The 27,934-nt window shown below is 42.2% G+C and overlaps 1 protein-coding gene across 1 annotated transcript; it reads left to right on the top strand.

Annotated features, from left to right (window-relative positions):
- Positions 1 to 252: 252 nt before the first annotated feature.
- On the top strand, positions 253 to 22,264 carry SLC35F2 (solute carrier family 35 member F2). The gene is made up of 8 exons (XM_074153187.1): positions 253 to 383; positions 7,574 to 7,749; positions 8,289 to 8,416; positions 14,422 to 14,581; positions 16,202 to 16,358; positions 17,170 to 17,222; positions 17,894 to 18,048; positions 22,046 to 22,264. The coding sequence occupies exons 1-8, from the start codon at positions 253 to 255 to the stop codon at positions 22,262 to 22,264; spliced, it is 1,179 nt and encodes a 392-aa protein (XP_074009288.1).
- The last annotated feature ends 5,670 nt before the right edge of the window (positions 22,265 to 27,934 follow it).

Below are 27,934 nucleotides of genomic sequence, written 5' to 3' on the forward strand. Positions count from 1 at the left end.
AGGACACCTGCGGAGCGGGGCTGGGGAAGGAACACGCGGAGCATCCCGGGGCGGGCAGCGGAGCTCCGTCCCCCCCGCCCCGAGCCGAGCCATGCCCCTCCCGGGGGCGGCCCCTCGGCGGGCACAAAGCTGGGCTCGGCCGCCACCGCCGAGCTCTGTTCCGCCGTCCCGCTGCCGCCGCTCCTCCCTCCCACCCTCTCGCCGTCCCGCCCTCCTTTCTCGGCGGGCGCAGGGCCGGGGCAGCGTGGCGGCATGGAGACGGCCGGGGACCCGCCGCCCGCTGCTGCCGCCGCCCCCGGGGCCGAGGCGCCGTCCGGGACCGCCGCCGTCCCTGCCCCTCGTCGCCGGCTGCTGGCGCTGCTCGGGGCCAAGCTCTGCACCTGGTGAGTCCCCGGCCGCCGCATCCCCCGGCCTCCACGTGGAGACGGGCGGCGCCGGCCTCCCCGCACGCCGGGGCCCGGACCCGGGAGGAAGGGAAGGGGGAGACAATCCGGGCCCGGGCAGAGGCGAGACCGGCAGCCGGGAGGGGTTTGGCTTTTGCCGGTGGAGGGGCTGCGTGAAGAGGATGTTCTGATATCGGGGCCGCTGTGGGAGCGCAGCCAAGCTGCAGCCTGGAACTGCTGCCGTGTGAGAGCGCGGAGAGTCGCATCAGCCGACAGCAGTGTAGAACTAACCAGTGATGTATTTGATTTTGTTAAACTGACAGTGTAATTAGTCTGGAGAAGAGAAGGCTCCGGGGGGACCTTATAGCATTCTTCCAGTGCCTAACGTGGGCCTACAGGAAAGATGGGGAGGGACTCTTTATCTTGGAGTGTAGTGATAGGAAGAGGGGTAATGGCCTCGAAGTGAAAGAGGGGAGATTTAGATTAGATATTAGGAAGAAATTCTTTACTGTGAGGGTAGTGAGACACTGGAACAGGTTGCCCAGGGAAGTTGTGGATGCCCCATCCCTGGAAGTGTTCAAGGCCAGGCTGGATGGGGCTTTGAGCAACCTGCTCTAGTGGGAGGTGTCCCTGCCCATGGCAGGGGGGTTGGAACTCGATGATCTTTAAGGTCCCTTCCAACTCTAACCATTATTCTATGATATATGCACATACACTCGATTTTTTTAGTAATTCTGACTTAATATTTTTTCTGTTTTCCTATTTTATTTCCTATTTTTCTGTACTTTTATCTGTTCTGTACTCTTATTGATATTGTTGCGAAGAACAGGTCATGGGGGCTAGAGAAGATAACAGAACAAAATAGCTGAAATAAGGTATGCAGTCCAGGAAGAGCAATATCCCCTTTCCCTCCTTCCTTGAATCAGCTTAGGACAGAGGCCTGTTCAAGTGTATCACTTAAAATGTGAGCACTGGTTAAACATGGGAAACTTGATGAAAATCTGCCAAGTTGTGCAGGTATCGAACGCGTCGCAAAGGTGCCTTTAGTGACAGCAGAACTATCTCCTCTGACTTCCAGCCTGCAAGGGCTAACGTTCACTTACAGCTTCAGCTTCCACCTGGGAAAAAAATGAATCCCTGTTTAAAAGGCTTTTTTCAGGCTCTAGATTTGGTCTGTAATAACTATTGCATCAGATACCCTCGGCTATCGGACGTGCTGGCTCTCCTGCCAGCCTGGACATTCATGAGCTAGAGTCTCTCGACTGGGCTGTGTGGAGGTGTGTGTGTGCTGGCCAAGCGGAGGCTTATTCCAGAGGGCAAAGCCTGCCTTTCTTTTTTGGTTCTATGTTTTTCTCTTTTCATTCCTCCTGCCTGTCAGGAATGCCCAAAGGAAAAGATAGAACCTCGTTGAACTGTTCAGTAACCTCACCTGTGCTAGTAATTTTGCCAAAATGTTGCCAGAGGGTTTCACTAAGTGAGTCTATTGATGGAACTTGAAAGAAAACGAAGAGCTCTCACTGACTTTGTAAAAGTCTTGTCTGAGATTCTGAATTGATTTTTTTTTTTCCTTGTTTTTTTTTTTTTTTTTTTTCTCCTGGGGGGGCTGGAGGCTCAGCCACTTCAGCTTTCTTAGAGGCCTGAGTCATACGGAGGTTTAATACTTGCATGTAATAAACCAGGTTTTTTTTTTTTTGAGTAAAATCAGTAGAAAGTATGTTTGTCGTTCTTTTTAGTTTTTCTTTTCTGTTTCTTACCTTTAACAAACTAAATTGACCTCAGTTTCAAAGCAGAACATTGAAACACTGACTTCTGAAAATGTTAGTGTGTAAAAATACTTTTTTCCTGCCCTGAGCTATCTGCTAGTCATGTTGGAATATTGCTTCAGTCTGAACCAGTCGGGTGAAAATATAAGATTATTCAAATGAAATGGTCTGTGTCTGTGTCCTCCCCATTCAGGAAGGGTGCATTTGTTAAAGCTGAATTGCAAATAAACTGGCTATCTGAAGAGTTTTGTCAGGCTTTGCCTGTTAGTGTTTAAACAGTGACATAAATAAATTTAATTTTTGAAAAGATGTATTTATTTTCATGAAAGAATAACAAAATATAGGATTTATTAAAATAATAGCCAATAAAATTGTTAACTGTGGACTTATTAGATTTTCTTTGACTTCTTCAGATAAAGGCTCTGATTGTATTTTAATATCTTGGGCTATTTTTCTTCTGCGTTTCTGTCTAGAGCTGCACAAATTGGTCTAACACCAATTTGCTTTAGACCAATTTGTGGCAAACTTTCATGTTGAAAAAATCCCCAAAATGACTCTTAGTTTTGCTCATAGGCATGGACATAGCTAGCTAGGATACGGTGGCTGAAGGGAGAGGAGGAGTAATTACTTAGTAGCCAACTACCAAGCAGTAAAAAACAACAACGAAAAACCCACCCAAACTATAAAACTAAAAGGCCATTTCAGACGGCTTACCTTGCGTCATCTGAGAGTCCAAAGTGATTTAGCCCTTACCAATGCATTAAAAAAAAGAGCAGAGAGGATCAAGTTCTGGCACAGAAAAGTTAATAATTAATATAATTTAAAAAAAAAGATGATAAATTATTAATAAGAAAATCACTGTCATCGATACTCATGTCAATACCGGAATGAATGGAAACTCATGTCTTCTAAGCATTTTTCTTATAAGAAACTGTCTTGCAAAATGAAACCAATAGGATTTAAAGTTTGGTCTCAAGTTTTACAGAGGGTAAAAGAGTTTTTTTAATTTGCTATGGGAATTTAGTCGGCGCTGAAATAATAGGGCTCTGGAGCCCACATTTAATGAGGGTCATCTTACCCTGTTCAAAGCGCTGTCTTTCTGCCTCGAGCCCATGCATTGTGCCGGGAACACGGTGTCACCTTCGCAATTTGAAAAAATTCATTTTGACACCTTGGCAAATGGTGTGAGGGGAAACCATTGGTGCGTCCTGCTGAGGCTGCACCTGGGGCTGGGGGCTGTCATGGCAAGAGGCTGTTGTTTTGCACACATTTGCCAGAAATGTAGTGTTTGGGGATTCACAGAGGACATTTTTGAGGGCAGCTTTCCACTGTTGGTGACTAGTGTCTTTATTTGGCTCTCTTGATCTTAACATTTTTAATCTCTTCAGTAGAGAGAATTAAAAAAGAAACAACCCTGAATGAAAAGATAGAAAAATAAAGAAGGGAGTGAGACAAAGGAAGCCTGCTTGCCTCGTCAGATGCCTTCAGTACTGTAGAAGTAAATGCTGTAGGACTGCTGAGATATACATTAACTACATAGCCATGACTGCTGGTGCAGAAAACACTAAGCAAACAGTTCTGTAGATTGTGGACCTGTGTTTCTTCCCATATGCAAAAATGCAAGGAGATAATTCCCTAGATGCTTTAAACTGGAGAAACTTTAGTAAAGCTGAGGATGAGCTTAGTGGAGTTATTCTGCTGCAAGAGGGCAACCAGGTCCTTCTTGTTTTTAATAAGTGGTGGTTGAAGCTGTGATCAATCATTAGCAAATTGGAATGGCAGCAGATTTTCCCCCTTTCACCCTCTCGCTGGAAGATGGTCACTGCCCAGTTTGCTGCTGCGGTAGAGCCCAGGCCTGTGCCATAGAGAGGGTGCTGCAGTTCAGGAGCAGCAAAGCTACCCCTTGCAAGTCACATCCTGGGGGGAAAATGTTTAAATCTTGCCCCGCAGAAGCCCGTGTTAAATCAGCCAGATGCTTGTGGAGTAGTGTTGCCTGTGCTTCTGCCCATCTCTCTGGCACCACCTAGGAGATGGGTGGAGGGGAGTTTACATCCAGGAGAGCACGACTTCTGCTAGCCAAGGCAGCTTTAACCTCTCCTGGTAATGTATTGATGAGCACAGTCCATTTTGTGGAGTACACAGGCTTCACATCTTTGCTCCAGAAAAATTGCAGTGGTTCTGCCCAGTCACACCTCTGCAGAGGTTTGATCCCACCTCCACACCCTTGTCCCAGCTAGTCCAAGCACAGGGTGAGTTCAGTCCAATCAATCACCGAAGGCCTGCTCTGTGCCTCCTGCACTGAGGGTAAAGAAGAAATACATTCTGCAAGTTTGGAGCAAGAAACTCTTTATTTGAATAATAAAATGTATATATGTACTTTTTAGATGCCTGAAACCACATTTTTTTAATGTGCCATTCACCGCATTATTTCTTCCTTGAAATTTCAATGGGTCTTTTGCCATCTTACATCCTGCAAAGGAGCCAGAGTTCACAGGGCTGGAACCATCGTCTGTCTCTGCTTGAAAGAAGAGGTAGTCTCATCCCAGAAATTTTAGTTAACCTATGTGTCCCGGTTTGAAGTAAAACCGAACCAATTTTCTGTTCTGTAACTTTACATCCTAGCTAGGCCTCCTCTAACTGTCTGAAATTAACAGCATATTGTGGAGAAAACTGCTCGTTCTCAGAATGATAAGACCAATGTTTGTGCTCCATGCCAAGGAATGGGATGCAGGGAGGCCCTTGCTTATACTTATTGCTATAACAACCAAGGTCAGCCCATTTCGTTATTTGCCCCCTTAGGGGGTCAGAAATGGAAAAAGCGTAGAGGGGTCACATTGGTGGGGAGGAGTGGACAGGACAGGTGACCCAAACCTGACCAACTGGGGTATTCCATCCCATCTGCCCCATGCTCAGTATAAAGGCTGAGGGATCAAAGGGTCAACCCTCTTCCTGCGATGGCCGATGTCCAGAGAGGACTCTGTCTGTTCATCTGCCTCTGATCCCGATCCGTGTGTTCCTGACTCCAGAGCTGGAATCCAGTTCCCATCTGTCGCTGAGTCCAGTCTGGGACTTCCCCAGTGCCTGCCGGTGACGTGACTGTCATTCTGGGAGCTTGATACAGTTTTGTATATATTGTATCTATTTCATTATTTTCTTCTTTATTTTTATTTTAATATTAATTCTTCATTAAAGTAGTTTGGTTCATTCTAAACTTCTGAATCTCCTTATCCCTTTCTCTCCTCTCTCTCTCTTTTGGGGAGGGGTGGGGGAGGGGTGGGGAAGGGGTGTGGAAAGGCCATCTGTTGGTCTGGTTTCGGTAAATTCGGCTGAAACCGCAACACTATGTTACATTCTTCTTAATGGCACCTGATTAAATTAATTGTTTAGATGAATGTAAAAAGACAATTCTGCATCAGTCAGAATGATCAGCCAGAATGTGTCATGATCATTGCTGATTTGTTCACCAAATCATGCAATCAGGTCTTTGACCAGAATAAAAAGAAATTCAGTATAACAGAAGTGAGGTAGCTTCAAGGGTGGGGTTTTTCTTACTTTTTTTTTAAAATCCAAATACATAGATATATATGTATTTTATATATATATACATATATGATATGAAATACATATATGTATTTTATAGCGCTGTTTACAGTTAACACTGTGCTACAAAGTAGCCACAATAAATTTCTAGCTGAACCATAGTCTCTCTTGCTTCAACATTAAAAATGCCAGAAATGCACCAGAAGGAGTTATAACTTGTAAAAGTTATCTTACAAGATTGTCACATGATAGTTGAATACTTACACTGTGGACGTGCCCCGTTGCTGGGACGTGCAAAGTGTAGGGTTTGAATCTCTTGGAAGGGCAGCATGCCTGGACTTTGCAGAGATCTACTGTCTCATCAAAATGGACTTGGAGAGAAAAATGTGCCTAGCAGGATTTTTCAAGTCAGAAGAGCTTTGATGTCAGGCTGAATTGAAAATGAGATTCCTGCAGCTGAATTAGAATCTGTGCAAAGAAGATGTCTCCTTTCCAAAAGGAGGGATTGCCTGCATGATTGTAGTTGGCTTTAGCACCCCCGAACACACCTTTCCCGTTGCCCAACAGCTGGATTGCACAGCATAGCTGGGTGAGCTGGTGTTTACTATGTGAAAGTCACCCACCTTGGGAAAACAAGCGGTGTTGCTGTCAGGTGGTGTGCCTGGAACGTGGGTGCCCTGCCAGAAATCATCAGGGAGAGATGTGGACACAGGGTAGGTGCAGAATCATATTGGGATGCTTTCTTCCCTTGCTCGGTTACTTTGAATAGGAACAGATGAATCAGTTGTGCAGGCCATTAAATTCTCATCGGTAGTCTTCAGAGTAAATGAATCAGAGGTGAACTTTGCAGCCCTGTGCAGAGATGAGCCCCTCTCAGTGTATATGGAGTGGGCAGGAAGAGACTGGAGTGGTACAAATCTGCGTAGCTCCACTGGCAGGAAAGACAGCAAGCTGAAAGATACACAGCAATCTATGCGAACTTCTGTTTGTCTAGGAACACCTGGAATAGCTCACTTAATACAAAGTGATGAATTGCTACTAAAAGAGCATGAGCCTTGCCCCCTGCTAGCTGTGGGTTGGACTTAAAAGGAGTTGTAAACACAAACATGATCTTTGGCCAAAATGTGCTCTTAACTCCATCCTCAATTAGAGCAGGGTGTGATAGAATATAGCAGAAAAAAATCCAAAAAAAGTATTAATTATAACAATTCTTATTATAAGAAAGATTATTTTTACAGTGAGAACAGTCACTGGAACAACCTTCCCCAAAATGTCATGGAATCCCCAGAGAGATGCTAGAGGTTTTCAAGATGTGACTGGACAGGGTGCTAGATAATCTCATCTAGCATTTCCCATGAAAGGTTGGACCCGGTGGTCTTTTGAGGCCCTTTCAACCCGGGCTGTTCTATGATTCTGTGGTTAATGCTTTTGTATTTCCTTAGCACTGCTCGGCTTAGGGTCTCAGCTCACTTTCAAAGACTTGGGTCTTGGAAGAGCCTGAAGGCAGTGGTGCCTTATCTCCATATTACAGATTTCTATTGATCAAAGTCAGGATGGGATTCAGTGGATGATGAAGGATTTAACTCAGGCTGTGGGTGACAAAACCTCTCTTGAGCTGCTTGAAGATTCTTCCAAATTATTGCGGTCTCCATCACTGGTGGTTTGAACTGGCCTCGCTTCTTTTACAGCTGTCGTGAGGTTAGACCAGATCTTCTGTGTAGACAAACCCCTGCTCACTGGTAAATCAGAACAACATTGAGAGGAAGTAGAAAAGGAATAGAATGTCAATATAAAAAATGGCATTTTCCCTGTACAACTAGCAAATATCTTTTTAAAAAACATGAATGTTTAATTCTAAGCTTACTGTGTTGTCTTTTATATTCACAGGCATATTTTGAAAACGATAATTCTGGGCCAGATGCTCTCCTTGTTTATCTGTGGGACTGCTGTTACAAGCCAGTATCTAGCAGAACGATACCAAGTGAATACTCCAATGTTTCAAAGTTTTATCAACTATTCTTTGCTGCTTCTAGTTTATACAACAATGCTGGCATTTAGGACTGGTATGTAAAATACGGGATGGGAGATTCTGGTTCATCTTTTTTTTTCTCTTCTACATTTTCCTTTCAGATTTTGAAACTAAAGAAACTTAATACTTGTCCTAGTTTTTTAAAGTTCCTGCTGAAATTCCTGCCTCGTAATAACACATGGAAATTAATTTCACAGATTAAACGTGCATTTAATTTGATTTCATTTCATATCTGTTTAAAATTATGTGCTCTTTGGTTTCAAGTACTATATTAGGGAAAATCGCCTTTGTTATAACAAGCTTCTTTACCAGAAGCTATTTAATATTCCTCCTATTCTTATTAATTTACAACTCTAGTCTTGTGGGTTTTTTTCTCATGTGGGAGAATTTCTATGCTTTTCACCATGTGCATTGTCTCCTCCCAGGCTGCATTTGGTTGTTATTGTATCTTTCTCGAGTAGGGGCAACCAAAGTTGAACATGTCAGTATTATTTATGCTTCTAAGAAGCAAGATTCCTGTGCAACATTTGGTTGGAGAAAAACACATGTTGATCGCTGCTTTCTTTTAAACAGGCAGTGACAGTCTTTGGCAAATTTTGAAACAGCGGTGGTGGAAGTATTTTTTTTTGGGACTGGCTGATGTTGAAGCCAATTACATGATTGTAAAAGCCTACCAATACACGACCCTCACAAGTGTGCAGGTAAGGACCGATCTCTCTTTTTGAACTGTTGCTTTTATTACAGTTTTGGACTGGTTTCTGAAAAGAGCTTCGTAGGACAGACATGGAAGCTATTTAAGCCTGAAAAAGCTTTCCAATACCTATTTTCTCCCTGCAGTAGAGAAGAGCATCCTGCATCATGAGTAACATTTCCAGGAAGCAGAGAAAATTGGCTGGTGTTACCCAGTGCCAGCTCTTGAGTTGAACTCCAATTATTTTGATAGAAAGCACTTCTGAGAGTTTGCTGACAGCCACTCCGGTTTTTCTCCTGACGGAAAATAAAGATTTAGGACCAGATAACACTCACTCAGGGCAGGTTCTTGCTGATGAGAGTGATGTAGATCTCTTGCCTAGTCCTACAAGCTGTGAGAGGTGTTGTGAGACGTAACCCTACATGTGAGGACATACTGGTAGTTAGCTGGTGTTGCAGCAAGGGGTCAAGCCTACGGCTTTTGGACATGACACTTCAGTTCAGGCCCCTCTCTGGAAGAGATGGAAGGGAGGTCAGCATGCCAGGCTCCTCAAGTAGCAGTAAACATCCTCTGCGATGACAGTGCTTGGTGCTCGTTGCTGCACTGGGATAAATCTTGTGTTCTGAAATAGCTCTTCGAGCAGGAGGACTAAAGCTGGGGTTTCTCTGTCACCCTGCATGGGCTTAAACTGCTGGAAGAATTAGTGTCACCTTCTGCTTCCCACTGCATGATCCTGAGCTTACATGGCCAAATCTCTTGAGCAATCTGGCTCAGGGCACTGAGCAAAGTCAGAGTAAACCCTGTCTTTTGCTGGACTATTGGTGAGCTGTGTCAGGCCCCCAAGGCAGCTCCCTGTGGGGCTCCACAGCTGCTGCTGGTGCTGGAACAAGGGAGGGGATGGTGCAGAAGCAAGGAGGGAGCGTGTCCAGAGCTGTGCCAGCCTATGCTCTTACCAATGGTGGATCTGTGGCTGGGGTCATGGTCCCGCTTACCTGAATAAAAAAAATAAGGTACCATACAGAATTGGTTGATAGTTGGAAAGGAGTGTTGAGGTGTCAGTGTTTTACAAAGTCAAAGTAACCAGGGTTAATATTTAAAGGAATTACCTGTAGAGCAATAAACTTCTGTGGTCTGGGCTCTCTTTAGAGAACTTCAGTAACTTTTCCTTGCACTAGTCGGAGACCAGTAACATGTGCCTGATGGATTATTATTGTCATGTTTCCACTTCATACTTATGTGTTATGACTCATTAAGCCTTTAATTTCCTTATAAATAATGCCTAAGAAATCAAAGCTTTAAGAATGACACATTTCAGTCTTGAGATCAAGTTGAGCTTATAATCGAGACACTGTTTGATCATACGCTTTACAGCTGAAAATGCCAGGACTTTGATCCAAGTTCTCAGAAGTAGTAAAGCTATTCCCACGATTTCTTTCATAGAAATTAAGAAATAATAGAGTTGGGTGTCCTGTCTGGTTGCTAAGCTCAAGCATTTGCTGAACCTTCTTCCCATGTGGTAACCTTCAGACTGATGCTTCAGTGTCAGTTCAGTAATTACAAATTTGTTGAAACTGCCTGTTGCAGTAAGGTTTCTTGCATATTCTCTGAAGTCACCAGTTTCTTGTCACTGTCAGAAATGAGATGCAGGACAGAAAAAAATCTGTGATTTGCTCTAGTGCAAGGCATTTTCTATCTGTCAGTAGCAAGCAGTTCTGCAGCTCCATCAGAACCTGTGGTTCAGAGGACCCAGCCTGGTGGCCTGTTTGCAGTACAGGCTGTGAGTGGACGCCCAGGGAAGATAAAAGCATCGCAGGAGTACATGGCACCTTCCCAATACAGGGTAATCGCTGTTCAAATGCTGGCTGGCTGGAGCTTCAGCTCAGCCCTATGAAACTGATCTTCAATGATAAGTTTTCTCAGCTCAGCAAGGAACTTCCATGTATTGTCTCACACATGCACATAAAAGCAAAAGTGATTTTCCTTTAGTTATCAAATCCTAGCATTGCATGGAAGGGGTTGGGAGATTTTTAAGGAGATAACATGGGGATAGAAGCCCTCATTTCTCTCTAAATAAAGAAAAAGACTTTGGTCTACAGTTGCGACTCTTTCTGTTCAACTGTGGCTTTGGCAGTGCCAGTGAGACTTCTTGCTACAAGTATCCCTCTGTCTTGTGGCAGGACTTAACTGTGCTGCTGTTTGACCACATGTTTCATAACCAGAAAACAAGCAGTGTAGCTGTGGTTTCAGTTGTTAACATATAATTGGGCACAATTAGCATTTGCTCTGTACGTAATTCAAGTCGAGGCATTTTATAGGGCAGCAATTGACAGAATACTATCTGATGGAAGAGTGTTAACCTCAACAGGAGAAAATGCAGGATGAGCCCCTGGGGCTCAACTGGAGGCTGCCCGAAGGGAGCTGTGTGGGGAAGCAAGCAGGATGAACTGCTGAGCTTTCTTGCTCACAAAGCTGTCTGGAGCTGGCAATTATAAGCAAACCGATGACCTCTAACAGTCTGTGATAATTTATTAACCATATACTAAAACATCTTTCAATAATTTACTCACCCTACTTTTAAAACCTCCTATGAACAGTGTGGCCAAATCCTGGCTTGAGTGAAAACATTTGTAAATCAAATCAACAGGTTATGGTTTTTTTCCCCTTGTAAAAATACAGGGAGGAATTGAATAAGATGGGAGTTTGCTGATGCTCTACTGGCAATAGTAATCAGTACCGCAGTACTGTTGTAAATGTCATAAAACCTAAATAAAAAAAATATTATTCTTTTAAATGGTTCCATTGACACAATTCATTGTGATGTTACATCTGCTTTCCACCTCTTTGATCTTGATCCTGTACAGAAGAGAGCATTTTCCACCAAAGAGCTCTGTAACCTAGTAGATGAAGGAAAGGCAAGATCCAGTAGTTGGAAATCAGATTTCTGCTGTCTGTAATTGAGGATAATTGTCCCCTGGAATAGATTACCGGGACGTGTTCTTCATCATTTGGTGCCTGTATGTCCTGGCTACAAGTCCTCTAACCAGGATGCTGTAGCTCTACAGTATGTTATTGGTCTGGATGCAGCAATGCCCCATCCGGCGTTACTGAAAGAGCTTCTGGCTCATTATGTACTACTCCCTTACATCCCAATTAAGATTTTTTTTTTTTAAAGGGTTTTTCTCTTTCTGTTTGGGTTGAAAAACTGCTTGGAGGTTGGAAAGCTGCATTGTAACATCTTAACTAATGGAGAAGTGAAATCTTACTTATTAGTAGAAGAGATGTCTACTACCGGGGGTTAAAATTTTTGCGTTCTAATGTTTGTAATATTTCTCATTGTTTGATAGTAGTCAAAACAGTCAAATTTGGAGGAAATGTTAGAAGGCTTTTCTTGAGCCTAGACTAAGGGTAAGATAGAGGAAAAAGGCCTGTGACTAGATACAAACTCACAGCGTGATATTTTTTAGTAGAGCAAAGTCGTATTGAAATATGTCATATCACATATTAGGGCTTGGGTGGTTGTAACGTCTCATATACCATCCAGGCAAGTGCTTTTGCACTTTACAAGCAGACTTTACAAACTGGACAAGCTGGAGGCAATCCAGTGAGTGAAGACAAATAGATGAGGAAGCATTAGAGGACTGTTAAGATTTAACCTGTAACCTTTAACTCCCCTTAGTGCTATGCTTGTAAGACTTTAATATGTGTAGTTATGAACAAGTAAAACCAGACATACCATGAAAGTCTTTTGAGTTTGGTTAAAACCCTTGGGGACCATGGCTGAACTAACAGAAGCCAGCAGGGAAGATGACTGCAGTGGTGCACTTAGGCAGGCAGATGTGGGCAATGGCCATTAAGGACTAAGGGCTCTTGTCTTGATTGTAATGATTATGTCCCAGTCCTATTGACCTGGGCCTAAAATGTCATAGTGACTTCAAGAGGCCAAATTTTAAGGGCTGACATTTGAGAGTAATTTGTGAGCAGTCTTTGGAAGGCAGTCTATATGTTCTGCTGTAGGCTGTTCCTTTATATGTTCCCTCATGGCACTATACTGGGGCAGGTCAGAAAATACACCTTTTTTTTTTTTATTTTCTCCAGACAAATTCAGAAACAGTCTATTTTGTGGAATTAAGTATGAAATCAATTATGATAAGCTCAATGTTGTTGGTATTATTTGGTTATTCTAGAACATTATGCCCATCTTATGCTGCAGTGTATTTCTCCGTATTGAGTACACAGCTAACTCTTGATATTTTCTGTAATAATGGAGAATGGGTAGAAGATGGGTGGGTCTAACAGCAAGGTAAAGATGTGTAGGATTTTAGGAACATACAGAGAGGGGACAATGGAGAAAGGAAAGAGAAGTCGGTGTCACTGCTTGTCATGGAGTGGAGACATCCTTGAAACTTAGCTAGTAAGTCTGCTCAGGGCCATGTCTGCAAACAGATCCAAAGTGCTTCGAAACTCCAGCTGCTGTGTGTGTCTGCTTCTGGGGAATGGGTGAATTAGAGTGGGTTACCTGCTTCTGGCTAATTGAGTGTCAGGTCTAACAGAATAATGAAAATGCATTGGTGGCTTTTAGGTGCTTTTGTACGAAGCCGAAAGATTAGGAAGCTGACTTAGGAAGCAGGAGCTGATTAGGAAGCAGGAGCAGGGAAGTCATCGTGCCTCTGTACTCGGCACTGGTGAGGCCTCACCTCGAGTACTGTGTTCAGTTTTGGGCCCCTCACTACAGGAAAGACATTGAAGTGCTGGAGCGTGTCCAGAGGAGAGCCACCAAGCTGGTGAGGGGCCTGGAGAACAAGTCCTATGAGGAGAGGCTGAGGGAACTGGGCATATTTAGTTTGGAGGAGGCTGAGGGGAGACCTCATTGCCCTCTACAACTACCTGAAAGGAAACTGTAGAGAGGTGGGTGTTGGCCTCTTCTCCCAAGGGAATAACGACAGGACCAGAGGAAATGGTATGAAGCTGCGGCAAGGGAGGTTTAGATTAGATATTAGGAAGAATTACTTTACTGAAAGAGTGGTCAAGCACTGGAACAGCCTGCCCAGGGAGGTGGTGGAGTCACCATCCCTGGAGGTATTTAAGAAACGTGTAGACGTGGCTCTTCAGGGCATGCTCTAGTGCCCGGGATTGTTGGTTTGTGGTGGGGTGTTGTTTGTGAGGTTGTGGGTGTGGGGTTTAGTTGGTGGGTGCTTTTTTTTTTTTTTTTTTGGGGGGGGGGGGTGTTGTTTGTTTGGTTTTGTGTGTTGTGTTTTTTTGTTTGTTTGTGTGTTTTTTGTTTTTTTTTTTTTTAATGTGGTTGGACTCGATGATCTCAAAGGTCCCTTCCAACCACTAAGATTCTGTGATTCTGTGACTTTAGGAAAGCTGTTTGTCCCTTCCTTCTACCAATTTTGCACATTGCACATGGCTCCCAGCATATGTATCTTCTTTTTTTTTATTATTTTTTATTTTTTTATTAGGGTCCAGCTGGGGGAAAGAAATTCAAAACCAGAACTGCAGTCAGATTCTTGTCCTAGTCACTTGCATGTAAAATCAGATCACTTGCATCCTTCAATATGTCCAGATTTTTATCGTGTGTACATAGAGCCCTAAATTCTAATTACAGATTTGAGAAGGAGTGAAAAGACAAGCTAGACAAAACCTGCTGGGGAGAAAAGGAAACGTCAGTGAACCCCCTCCTTGTAATGGTGTCATGTCATGGGGAGCAACATAGTTTCAGAGCAACATCCCAGCATTCATTTGTAAAGCTGCAGAGATTGATTAGGAGATGCATGTCTCTTGGTGCCTTTCTACCAGGAGAGAGTAGACCCCCCACCCCTCCTCCTTCACTTGAAAAATGCTTTTCATGGTAAAATGTGGGTCTGATCCCTCTTTTAAACAAATCCACTGGGCTTGTTTTGTGGCTTTGATTAACATCTGGTAGCAACGGAAAGTATAATCATTTGCTTTCAGGATAATGCAATCCAGATTTGGGATGGGTTTCTAATTCATACCATTTCTCTGTATGCACAGCTGCTGGACTGTTTTGGCATTCCTGTGCTGATGGCTTTGTCGTGGTTCATTCTCCGTGCAAGATACCGGCTGATCCATTTTCTTGCTGTTGCCGTCTGTTTACTGGGTGTAGGAACAATGGTGGGTGCAGACATTTTGGCAGGGAGGCAGGACAGCGAAGGTAAGGAGCCCGTTATTGTGGGGGGAAGAGTGGAGAGACGGTTCCTGTGGTGGGCTAACTTCCAAAGGAGAAAGAAGAGCAAATGCAGGGGAGTGGATATAGATTTATTTTAAGACAGGAGAGGAGAAGACATGCTGCTGTTTGTATTTCTTGTCCAAGAAGATAGTGGCTGAGGAGATGCTGATATTATAGGGAGCTGTGAAATGTGTTTGCTTGTAGATTTGCATTATTTCTTCCACCTTAAAAGAGCAACATGTGTGTTAAGCTTAAATTTTGCTGCTGTTCATCAGACCTGATGAAAGGCCTCATTGGTGAAAACTTGTTCACTTATACTAATCATGTGAGATGGTCTAATAACAGATGCTGCCTCTCCCTGCAAACTTTTTCTCCCTTACACAGTATGAGCCTGCTGGCAGCCAGACTTCTCTGATTTGCAGTTTTTAATGAGCACAAACAGAAAATCACAAGTTACTTAAGAGCAGGCTCTGAGTTATCTTTGACAGACCCAACAGAAATGGTCCACGTATCCCTGAAGCCCACAGCCTGGAAAACAGGGGCTTACAACAGGAGAGCAAGAGGAGACATGGGCAGGATGCTGGGATTCCTGGGACCTCTGGGAGGGAGGCTGGTCTCTGGGGACCAGGATCCAGCTGGGTGCAGATGAGGGCAGATCTCTCTCTGACAGATGCCTACATCAATCCATGTTGTAGCAATCTTATTTTGAATAAGTATTTTGAGTTTTCAGAACCAGTGGGTGTGAGGCAAGGTAAATTTCAGTGCATTGCCTTCATTAGGCAGCATAGAAATAAGCCTGTTTGGTGTTATTTTGGCAAACTGAGGTTTAGCTTTAATGCTATATGGTACAAGTATCTCAGCCCTAAGAGAGAAAAAACCACTTTCCCTGAGACTTTAGGACAGTTGTGCTTCATTTACATTTGACTTGTATCCTTACTGCTGCTTACCCTCATATTTCAGACATATTTTCTTAGTGATTGCCAACTGGCTCAGGGAAGGCAATTTTAAATCAATTCAAGGATTTAAACAACAGCGATCCTCTTGCTGTTTAGCTGATGCATAATGGCATTTACTTGATGAGTGATTGTATCACAGGGAGTCCCATTTGCACAGTATAAATACATCTCAGCAGGACACATGATACCACCCATCTGCAGCGCCCACTTCAGACCTGTCATAAACTCGAAGCTGAGTCCAGGTCCTGCTGAAATCAATAGACTGATTTCAGCAAGACTTGAATCAGGCCTTGCTGCAAAAGCAGGAGCAACATTCAGAAAGATGGAGAGCATCTCTAACTGGGAATTTTCTTATGTCCCTACAGCGCCTCAGGTCAGCAGAAGTAGAATTGGACCAGGCTACACAGCAGTGGCTTGGTCAGGATGAGATTTCAGTGCTGTGTTTAGCTCATTCCAGACGATGCCGGGTGAGGTGAGCAGAGTCCGTACTCAGCCACTCATCTGCACGCACAAGAGGTGTTTCCTTTCCCCTTACCCTGGAAGGCGCTAGGGAGCTAGAGATGTTAGAGATAAATTTGCTTGTCTTTTTAAGGAAAGTTAAAAAGTGTTTGCAGCATTACCCTTATTGTGGATTAATATTTCTGTACAGGTAGTGACGTGGTGATTGGAGATGTCTTAGTGCTTCTTGGTGCTTCTTTGTATGCCATTTCTAATGTGAGTGAGGAATACATTGTGAAAAATCTGAGCAGAGTGGAGTTTCTAGGAATGGTGGGCTTGTTTGGGACTATTATCAGCGGTCTACAGCTGTAAGGATCTAATATTTATTTTAAAACTAATTAAGAATATTCTACAGATGATTGCTTGTCTACCATGAAATGATGTTGTTGTTATTAAATTAATTCTTTGTTACATCTGCATTTGGCCTGTATGGGAGTCCTTCCACTTGAATTTTATTTTTGTTGCTGATTAACATCCCTTCTATATCCTTTTTATTTGCACTACTCTTACTACAGCAATTCTAAAGCTGAAATCTTACCATTGAACTCATACGATACTTGGCTGTATTTTTGATTTTGTAAATCTTCATGAGGACAGTCAGTATGCTGAGGACTGTTCACAGGAATGTATTTCTAAATGGATTTTCTCTGTGGAAAAGTTTAGGAGATAATCATTAGCAGGAGGTCTTCCATATTAAATACCAGTTTTAAATGAGTCCACGTATATACTCTTATAAATAACCACGTTAGAGTAACAGACCACATGCGCTTAAGTCTATCTAATGAATTTTATGCTCCTCATTTCTCATCATTATAGTTAATAATTTCTTCAAATGGTCTGTCAAATAAAGCTGAATCTCTGAAGGATGAAAAAGCCTGGGAAGAAGGCATAAGAATTAAATAAAAGTGCTCTTGACTTTCAGGCACTTCATTTTTCAAGTCTTTTTTCATGCTTGTTAGATGTTGGAGTCAGTGTCATTCAATAAAATTTCAAACAAAAAATTAAGGGGTTATAAATCAAAATGTTTCTTATATTCTGGTAATTTAATTCTCTAGTTGAATATGCTATGCTTTTTTTTTTTTTCTTTTTTACTGTATTATATCTTTTCTCTAACTCTAGAGCCATTGTGGAACATAGGGAGATAATGAGAATTCAATGGAACTGGAAAATTGGTATGTGTATGACAAAATGATGTGCATTTTTACAGAACACTGGAAAATGATAATCATTTAGACTTCAAATGCTGGGAATTTAATATTCTTTCTCTGGATATTAAGCAACATTCATGTTGTCACAAATTTACTTTCTGCAAACTTTGCAGCTCAGCAAAGAGATAAGGTTTGCAGAATTGAACATTAAAACCTTTCAGCTCAGGTTTTGCATTTTTCACATACCATGAAACAATTTTTCAAAATAAATTGCAAAAAGTGAAAATTAAACCTGTTTAATCAGAGACATATTTGGTGCTGGAACACCACAAGTACATTTTTCTGTTGTCCTTCCTAAATGAAATAGTGGGAAAATTGATTTTGTGACACATTTTGATCTCAGCAGAACTGTACTTTATTAAGAAACGTGGCTCTAAATTTCTTCAGTCAGCTCTTATGTTAACTAGGAAAGAATAAGAACTTTCTTGTTTAGATAGAGTAATATTTCCAATACAGTGTAGGCTTGAAAAAGAGGTATTTTTGCCATGTTTTTCTTAAATTGACATTCCCGTATCTTTTAGGAGACCTTATACTTAAAGATAAAAATGCATAGTTTTAAAGCATCTGAAGAATACCGGTGTTCTTTAAAATCATTATTCCATGCCTTAGGAGTAAATTGTCGTCTTGTTTTACAGCATTGCTGTTTACAGTCTTTGCCCTGTGTATGTTTGGGCTGTATAGTTTCATGCCAGTAGTGATTAAAGTTACCAGCGCAACCTCGGTCAACCTGGGTATTCTGACTGCGGATCTCTACAGTTTGTTCTTTGGGCTTTTCCTTTTTTTCTATAAGGTAAGTACTTTTGTTCTTTCGCTATAATTTCAGTTAATTTTTTACTCCAAAACTGTAAATAAAGCATAATGTTCTTAAAAGCCCCATAACAATCGTTTCCACTTGTACATTTCCACAGCTTGTATCGTTCATCCTTGGCAGATGTCAATCAGAAGGACTCATACTCAGTTAATTACATAGCATCGCACCGTTAGGCAGATAGTGATTTTCAAACAATTTCACGCTTAATGGAATACGTTAGAGTTAATGTTAAGAGATAGTAAATAATTTCCCAAGGTGTTCAAGTGGTAGAGTCCTTGCTGGAACCCCTGTGTGGGAACTCTGTTAGATTGGGTTCATCTCTCCATGTGTCCAAAGAGAGAGTTTCAATCTCCCTGTCCTGAGAGACTTTGGATGTCTGAGAGGAGCAGTTTAGCTTGATTTCCAGAAATTAATATTTTCTTTAAGGTATTTAATCTGTTCATTATGCCTTGGGAGATGAATCAAGCTCTCTCAGTGCTACTGCTGAGAAGAGGCTGAAGGAACAGAAAAAAAATGCCGATAAATACATTATTCTGTATGGTCTCCGAAAGGCAGTTACTTTTATTGCTGTCTAAAATAGTTTTGGTAGTGTCTATTCAACCTAAATGACAGTGCTAAAAAGATTTTATTCCACCCTACACTTTTAATCCAGAATAATTTGTGGGAAACTAGCTTGTTACAGCAATTGGAGTAATTTAGTCAGTCGCTTGGTGGCTGGAAGGGCTTAGTGAGAAGCTTGTGAACTTTGCTTAAGAACTTAATTTGTATTATTCCATGTGGTTGCTTTTTCTTCAACGTTATGGAGAGCCAGAAGCTTTTAGGTCAGATTTGTTTCTGAAAATGAGGGCCAATTTATTTTACAGCGTGGAGGTCTGGTAATGGCAGGATCTGACTACAGTTAGATTTTCCTTTTCGAGAGACTCTTAGCTCAGCTTTCCTCCCTATTTTGGATTCCAAAATGTGCTCCAAGTGACAAAGCATTTATTAAAAATGAATGTAGGAAGCAAACCATACTTACATTCTAACAATTAAAAAAATCCTTTCCAAGTCACTTTCAAACATGTTTTGGCACCCAGATAACTTAAGAAGTGATTACAAATTTATGTTCATAATAGTACAGAGGAGGAAGTAAGCAAGAGCTTTGGAAGGCATATAATAAACTTTTCCTCTGCAGGATTTTTAGCTTATTATGGGGAGAGGTTTTTCTGGAGGCAGATCGTTACTCACTGCGCAGTATTCTGGTAGCAAAAAGGAAAAATGAATTAGAGAAGATTTGGGGGGTGTATTATGAGAGAATTTCAGATATTTATTAGAATAGGGACTTGCACCTGTGGTTAGAAACAATGAAGTGGCAAAAAGGGGAGCAATAATAACGCCACATCTTTAGTAATCGGAGGACCTGAGATAGCTTAGGAACCAAGAACTGAGAGAGCATGTTTTTGACACGGCTTTTAATATAACACATAGCAGTAGGAAATCTTATTGCCAGGTTAACCATATAGTTTCTTTACCTACTGGGCAAAGAAACCAGGCAGGACATTTCCTGGATTAAAAAGCAGCCTGGATGCAGAAATCTACAAATGAAAATGCAGGGATCACTCAGTGTTCCCTGTTACCAGATGATATTTCAGAGCAAGCCCCTGAAGGCTGTGCTGCAGAGCGGGGCGAGCCGTGGGCAGCTCTGAGTTGCTGTGATCTGACCCTGCTCTGAAGCAGAAGCCTCACAAACATCTAGCAGCTACAGCGGAGATCAGGTCCAGGTGGTGGAGTCTTCATCTCTGGAGACATTCAAAATCTGCCTGGACACCATCCTGTGCAACCTGTTCTAGGTGGACCTGCTCTGGCAGGGGGGTTGGACTAGATGATCTCCAGACATCCCTTCCAACCCCCATCATTCTGTGATTCTGCGAATTCATGAATTTTTTGACTTGAGCACAGTGTTTTGGTAATACACTCAACTTTTCAGCCCCCACTGGATCTGTTTAAAGTGAAATGTGAGTTTTGCATACCTGTTTTGATGAGCTCTTTTTTGTTTTTTTTTTACTCCATAATGAATCTTTGCTTCGGTCGTTCCTAATGAGCTCATTATATAGTAACTGTAATCCCTCAAGAGATATTAAAAAAGGTCTCCAAATGCTTCTGTTGTGTAAACTCCTATGGAAGGGAGTATACTGCAAATACAGACACTAGGTGGAGTTACAGTCCTCCAGTAACATTTCAAGTAGTCTTTAGGCTTGATAGTGGGCACGGGGATATAAGCTGCACAGGTACAACTGAACTAAGGGTCTGAAGCAATGAAGTTGCTGCAATATTTGAAATTTAAAAAAAAAAAAAGAAGACGACCCAGGAAAAGGCCACTGAGCCCTACCCAAAAATGAAAGAAGAGGAAAAAAAAAAAAAAGGTGTGTAGGTCTGTTGGAGCAGCATGGTTAAGGTTCATCGGTGTCAATAGCCACAAACACATAGGCAGGCCTTGAATCACAACTACGCTGCAACAGCTCTGGCACCCTGGCTTGGTGAATGTGTGTCCATTCACGGGGGAATTACTTCTGAGCAGGATCAGACACCTACTGCCTTGCACACACCGCGAGAGGGACTTTGGCAGTTATGGTGGCTGCCCAGTCTCACCTGCCAGACAGGTGTCCTTGCATGAAGGCATGTGTTCACTCATGGCCTTAGGCTGCACTCTGGAGAAGTTGTGCAGGTGCCTTGATACAGACCCAAGCTCTACCTGTTTGATGGGAGTGGGTCAGTCATGGGCAGGGCTGTGGACACAGCTGCTGCCTCCACCAGGACATCTTCAGAGCTTGGTGGTTCCTCCTGTGCAGAGTCAACGCTTGAGTGCAAGCTCCTCTGGGCAAACAGCCAGCAAGGTGAGGAGAGGGCACGTATCACAAGGCCACTGTGTTTCTGTCTGCTTTTCCTTTTGCATGGTGCCATCCTAGGGTTTCCGAGCCAAGTGGCTACCAGCTAGGAATTGCAATGCCTTAATTGTAGGCGCCTCAGTCTTTTTTGGATCAGAGTCCACTGTCCAGGTGCTATCATTCATTTCATCCAGCTCTGCTGCTTCATAAAATAGAACGTATATTTCAAGCACGTCTAAGGAAGCTAAGGAGGTTAGGGAATGTTGACAGTGGGATGTAGGATGTGCTGTGTCCTTCATCCTACCGTTTAATCAATGTGGTTTGGCAAAGGCAATATGAAGGACTTCAAAAAATCTGAAAAAGTGTTCCTGGCTGGGGGTAACTTGAACTGTTTGTATTAGTGAGTCTGGTGTTACGAAGTAAGCATTTATTTTTCTGTCAAGGTGGATGAATCTCAGCAATTGTAGTTCGCTTGCCTGTTAAAATTCCAACAGTGAATGAAATGCCTGATGTACCTCGGCAGTTCATACTCTTGCCTCACGCCACTCTTAACAGAGCACAAATGCCAATTTTGTAAAAGGAGCCCCAGTCTCCCTCTCTTCAAGGACTTGCTCAGTGCAGAGAGCAAACTGGTTTTGGTCCAGTAATAACATTTATCGAGCCCTGCAGATGGTTATGCAGAGAACCAGCTGCTCTAGTGACTTGCAGTAGGATGGAGAGAGTCATCTCTTGCCAGGACCTGAAATACTTGGCTGTGCTGAAATAAAATTCTCTTAGGGGTACAGCGTGTAAACAACTATCCTTCAGTATCGCCATATTTACAGCCATTTGTTCTCTCTGTTAAGATTCCTGTATGTAGACCTAAGGAAACTGCCTGCCCAACAGCGTTGGCATGAGCATGAGATGCAGAGAAAACCAGCCAGTACCTTGAGTCTATCAGTGAATGGAGCTGTTGAATTTTCGTTTTCAGACCTGAATACAGATTGTGGTGATAATCCTCATTAAAATAATTTTAAGAAGGAAGGGTAGCTTTCACATTCTTAAAGCAAGGCAGTATTGACATGTTTTTACATCAGAGAATACTTAATGCATCTCTTTCTTTCCTCTGCCAGTTTTCAGGTCTTTATATCCTGTCCTTCGTTATCATCATGGTGGGCTTCATCTTGTATTGCTCCACTCCAACTCGGACAGCAGAACCCACCACCTTGCCACAGCCCGGCAGCACCGGCTTGGACAACGCTGCACTAAAGCTCGAGGAGAACGACAGTGAAGCTCCGGCCATAACTGTACAGTTCGCAAGAGGAGAGACTGTGGTGGTCAGCACCGATTAAAGAAATGGCAGCACTTCAAAATAGAGCTTTTTTTTTTTTTTTTTTTAACTGCCGAATTTCCCTCAAATATTAATCTGGAGAATTGTTCTACTGCCAAGGCATATGTCATGCTGCGCTGGTTTTAATGCACTGGATAGACTTTTAAGGCCAGATCCTCAATCAGTGAAACTGTATTGATTTACCCTTGCAGAAAATCTGGCCCTTAGAAGAAGATAGAGTGGTATTTATGTGGAGTCTCTGGGAAGTGAGAGACTGTTATTTTTAAATGCTTAATTAACTTAACAGTAAATGCTTGGGGGAAAAATCTAAGCCAAGGCGTGCCCTCAGGTCACTAACTGGAGCAAATATGTTTTATATTGCATTAGGGACCCAAATCTGCAAGATGCTATCAGAGGGCTTCATGGTTCCCACACTGCAGTGCCGGGTACCCTCAAATAGCATCTTGCAAGAGCCACTCGGCTTCTCACAGGATCTAGTTCTGCAACCTGTATTACGTACATACACCTTCCATGTGCTGAGGGACTTCATTCCTCCACTGGAGGCTTTGCTCCTTACATTCCACCCAAGTGTTCATCTCTTCATATTGCTGCACTCCCTGTTGCAGCTGGGGTTGCTAAAAGTATTTTGTTTTTAATTTTGCTAGTAAGGGAAGTTTGAATCTGTTTTTTCATAATACCTTTTTTTTCTCTTTGTGACCTGTTGTTTGGTGCATTCCCACTAGGTGGAGGGTATTTTTTCTGGATGAGACAACAAAAGGATTTCAACTTTTGTTCACTTCTCAGTGAATTTCTCCCTGAAACGAGACACATTTCTGCAGAAAGATTTGAATAAAATTGGCATTTCTTAAAAAAAATATGGAAGCATCTTAGCCAATCCTCATTGCAACAATAAAGGCATCATCTCCAAAAGGTTAAGTGCTTTCAGTAGATTCATTGGCACTTTTCTTCCCCCTCTTCATATTTCCAGTAAATGATTAAAAAAATATGAGGCTGCAGTTTTAACATCAGTAAAACCATACAGGGATTTTATTTTTTTAAATTTTTTTTGTACAAGCCTTCATAGCTCAGGTGTATGAAGTAACAAAAGAATAAAGTTTTCAGCAGCTGAAGAATTGGTTCTTGGTTTGTTTATTTTTTTAAGCTAGAATTTCTCTGTTGCTCAAAATTATATTAATTGATTTTACTGACCAAATGATTATTTTAATGGCTGAGCTTTGCTGTAAGAAGTACAAGAACATTTTTAGTGAGATTTCCGTGTGAGAAGTAGAAACCACATTTGCCAATTTGGCGTGTTTTCAACCCAACTTGCGGGTCTTCTTCTCATTGCTGAGTTGTGGTGGGGTTGCTTCACTCATTTCAAATGAGCAATGAATTAGATGGTAGAGCACATACTGGAAAACATCAGGAGAACTTATGAGCTTTTCTGTGCCAAAAAGCAAAAAGGCACCTGGTTCAAATGTTAATCTACAATATTGCTTTGATTGGGCAATAATCTGGCTAAATTAGATAACAACTAGCTGTTGCCTGTTTGTCTAGGGCAGAAAATGCTATGGCTGTCCAGACTTGAGGAATGGCAGTTATCTCACCTTATGAATCTGAGTTAAAGTAAGGATTAGGTCTTGATTACGTGTAAAGAAATAGAGTATCCTTGACAATGTCTTCTGAGAACTTATAAATATATTTTTTAAGGGTTGCGTTTTTGAGGGAATGTGAAAGGAAATGGTTTACCCTTTGAATCTTCTTGTAGGTGGTTATTGCATGAAGAGTTCACCGAAGGTTTTGTGCTGCTTAAACCCATCAGCATCAACAGGGGGTGTTTGAAGAATATTAACTCTTCATTGCAGCAGAATCAAGGGGGAAACAACTGCATTTGGTTATTGATGTCTGGATGCCATCAAGTTTGTAGTGCAAACACAAAAACGTTTTGGTTAGGTAATTATCACATACTGTCACTACTACAGGAAAAAGATCGTGCTTGTGGCAGTGTAGTATGTTATATTTCTAAATATGGTGCTATTTTCAGGTTTTTATTAATTTTAATTTGGATATTCAGTTCTCTCCAATGTAGAATTCTCCCTTTGAGGGGGGATTTTATTTTATTCTGTATAACTAGTGGTATGATCAGTCGTAACATAATGTAGGTTTCATCTGAAAGTACATAGAGGGGTGTATTGACTCAGACTTTGGCTGGGCTTCAAAACATAGAACCATCTTGTGGAGTGGTGTGAGTGCACAGGCAGTGGCTAATCTTCTCAATATATAGACCACTGAAAATAAAATTGTGTAAAAAAAAAAAAAGTGTGAGATTACAAGCACAGCCCATTAACTATGGATTTGTTCTTCCAAGGCTTTTAAAATATGACTATAATAGTAGGTTGTAATCTGATTCAAACAAATTGGGCCGGACAGGACGTCTGTTGAGCCACAAGGAGAGCGGAGCAGTGCAGGGCAGGATGCCAGCTCAGATTCCCCATCATTTACACTGGGACAGCTTAGTGAGTTGGCTGACATATTCTGAATTGAAAACTTTAGAACTCGGTTTCACAGATACAGGCTGTGATTTAACTTCATACAAAAGAATTTTGTGCCACGTTGGTAGCTAATGTTAAGATGTGTATTAATGTCACAAAGAAGGTCTGGAAGGTCTTTCAAGCTTTCAGTGAGGACAAGGATATTTTTTTGTCAGTCCTTCTGTCAATGACCCCATGCCCTTGCCATCCCTGTGATGCAAAGTGGTCACCTCTCTCCTTGTGACCCCACTGGATGCGGGGGGCTCCTCTGGCATGCTGGTGGTTGTGCACACCTGGTGTCTTATTCTTCCTCACCCTAAATTCCTATGCCCATCCCTGTGGAGTGGCTACCTGGGCAAAGAGGAGGCAAAGCTGACTTGCAGAAGGGCTCTGCATCACGAACCGGCACTGTGATGCAGTCCATGCTCTGAGCATGGAAGAGGTACTTGAAGCCTGGCCTTGCAAAGTCCTAAGCTGGTGCTGGCCCCCCAAACCCTGCTCTGCATGGGATGGGGCCAGATACACCACCCCTACTTGCTGTCTGACCTGCGGATCAGATACAAGTAGGTGCAGATTCTTTAAGAAAGGTGCATCGCTTCAGAGCACAAGTGACACGTGTATTGCTCCCGGGGAAACAAATGTTCCGTTAATGAATCGCATATTACGGATCATCTGGTACCTCTGAGAGAAGGTGCACGGATGAGACTTTAACATGAATCTTTTTAACATTGGAATAAGCTGGAGAAAAAAAATCCAGCTGTCACTCGCATTAAATCCAAGTATCCAAATAAAAATGTGTGACATCCAGCCTCCCTCCAAGGTTTGGTTACAAGACATCAAAAATTATCTGGCATGAGAATGTCATGGTATGTTAGAAAAAGAAAAAATTAGTGCGGCAGTAATTGAGTGGTGACATTATCTGTGCTAGAGTTTGAGGGAGAGGATGAGCTTTTGGACATCAGCTATTTTAAGATTTTTGACCTTTCCTAAGTTGCACATACTCAGTTCTATATGATGTGATGTCTGGGACAAGCATATCAGTTCCTGTCAGCACCATTCACTCACACTTTATGTATTGTGGGATGTTTCATTGCATTATACAGATCTGTCTTGTAAATATCTATTTCAATCAATTTAGGAAGTTTGACAGAGAGAAGCTGCACAAGCTACATGATCAATCATGAAAAATTTTGAGCAAGTAGAAGGAGATTCCTAAAAATGCAAAGTGAAGGATCCTGGGACTGTCTTAGTCTTTCACCAAAACACGGCCTATAAAATCTCTTGGCAACTTAAGTGTTAGACCTGATGATAATCTGATGAGGTGTGATGTCAAAGCATTAATTTTCAACTTGGGGCTACACCTAAACCTACATTCATCAGACAAACAGCATCGAAGGCATTGGAGTCTCATCCTCCTGAGCTCTCTCTGCAGTCCTTGGAGTGAGCAATTCAGCTCTGCCTTGGAGATGCCAATAGTGCTTTATGGAGTTTTCTTGTTTTGGGTGCCGAGATTTAGGTGGAACCAAGCCAGGTCTAGAGACACCAGCCAAGCTCAATACCCTATTCTTATGGGCATTAGTGTCTGTACAAAAGGGTTATCCAAGCTGGAAGTGTTACAATTTGCGTGAGAGATGAAAGAGGCACAGAGATTTACACAGCAGCTATGGGAAGCCCGTGGCAGGTTCAACAAGATTCGTATGCGATGTGCATCCTTCACTCTTCTACAGGTACAATTTAATTTTTCTCTCACATAAGACTGCAAGTTATAGATTTTATGGAAAAGAACCAGAAGGAAAAATCTGATTTCTTGTACAACACAGGTCAATACATTGCATCCAATTGTCCAGCATCAAATGTGTTGGTTTTAGTTAAGTTGCAGCACCTCTTTAAAATCTTGATATTAAATTCCCAAAGCAATATAAAATTTACCTCTTCTGGAAGTAGGAGAATTGATTTTTTTCATGATCTGCCTCTTGGACATATAAAGAGGGAAGAGAGAAAGTTACAGTTCTCAGAGCTCTCTCAGAGTATGCAGCCTCCAAGAGCAGGTTCCCATGCCCTTCAGGACTGATGTATTTTTGTTAAGCTACCAGCTGGGAACAGTTGTAGTATTTTCATCTTAAATCCATGGCCTGGGGTCAGCATCACCGATCTCGAACCCATGACATCACCCTATTCAAAATAAACTTTATTTCACCAGCTCATCTCCAGCCAGTCTCCCTCGCTGTCAATGCCATCAGCAGAGCTTGCACAGCAGGGCAGAAAGATCACTGGGACTACAGCTGAAAGGTGTGTTTTGTCCTCATGAATGGCAGTGGCAGAGTGTCCAGAGCACTCCAAAAGAGCCGACTCCACATACTGAAACTACGTTATAGACAACTTCCGAAGAAGGTATTAAAGAAGATAGCTAAAAAAAATATTATGGAGGCATATTATTATTGCACAAAATGAAGTTTTGATGTTTATTTAAGAATGTTAAGATGTTTTTTATAGACATACCGAAGTTTATTATGTAGCTGACTGGAAGCAGTGCAATATCTCCAGAAGCGCAGGTCACTGAAAGTTTGTGTAAACAGCAGCTAGTGACAGCAGTGGCAATTCTTTAGGAATATTCTCGATGCTACAGCAGTCCAGGGTGACGTTGCTGCTCTTCAGCACCATCTATTGACACAGTACCTAATTATTTTAATTAGGAACGGCACTCTGATAAGCAAAAGTGCCCCTTTCAAAACACAACAATGTAACTCAGTAAATGGACGACCAAGGGGTTGGTTGAAAACAGGGTAAACGTCCCTGGGAAAGGGCTGCACAAGAGTACAGCTGCTTGCCAGTCATCCAGAAAAGATTGGTATTGCTTTAACTGATGATGATGATGATTATTCAATAAACCAAGTAGGTCACGCAAACACAGATCTTTGTAATGAAATGTGGACAGTTTTAGGTTTTAGCCTCAAAACTACTGAGCCACAAAAACATCCCCTCCTTGAAAAATTAACCAAACCCACGACAAAAATTTGAACTCACTGAAGAAGCTTGCTCAGGGTGGAAAGAGGCGACCGACCTCAAACAAGCCACCACTTCGTGTTCTGATGCTAATATGTGTGTGTGCATAATATTTGTGCCCTGGAAAAATCAGTGAATACTTAAAAACCTGCACAGGT

Source organism: Numenius arquata, chromosome 1, assembly GCF_964106895.1.
Source record: "Numenius arquata chromosome 1, bNumArq3.hap1.1, whole genome shotgun sequence".
NCBI lineage: Eukaryota > Metazoa > Chordata > Aves > Charadriiformes > Scolopacidae > Numenius > Numenius arquata.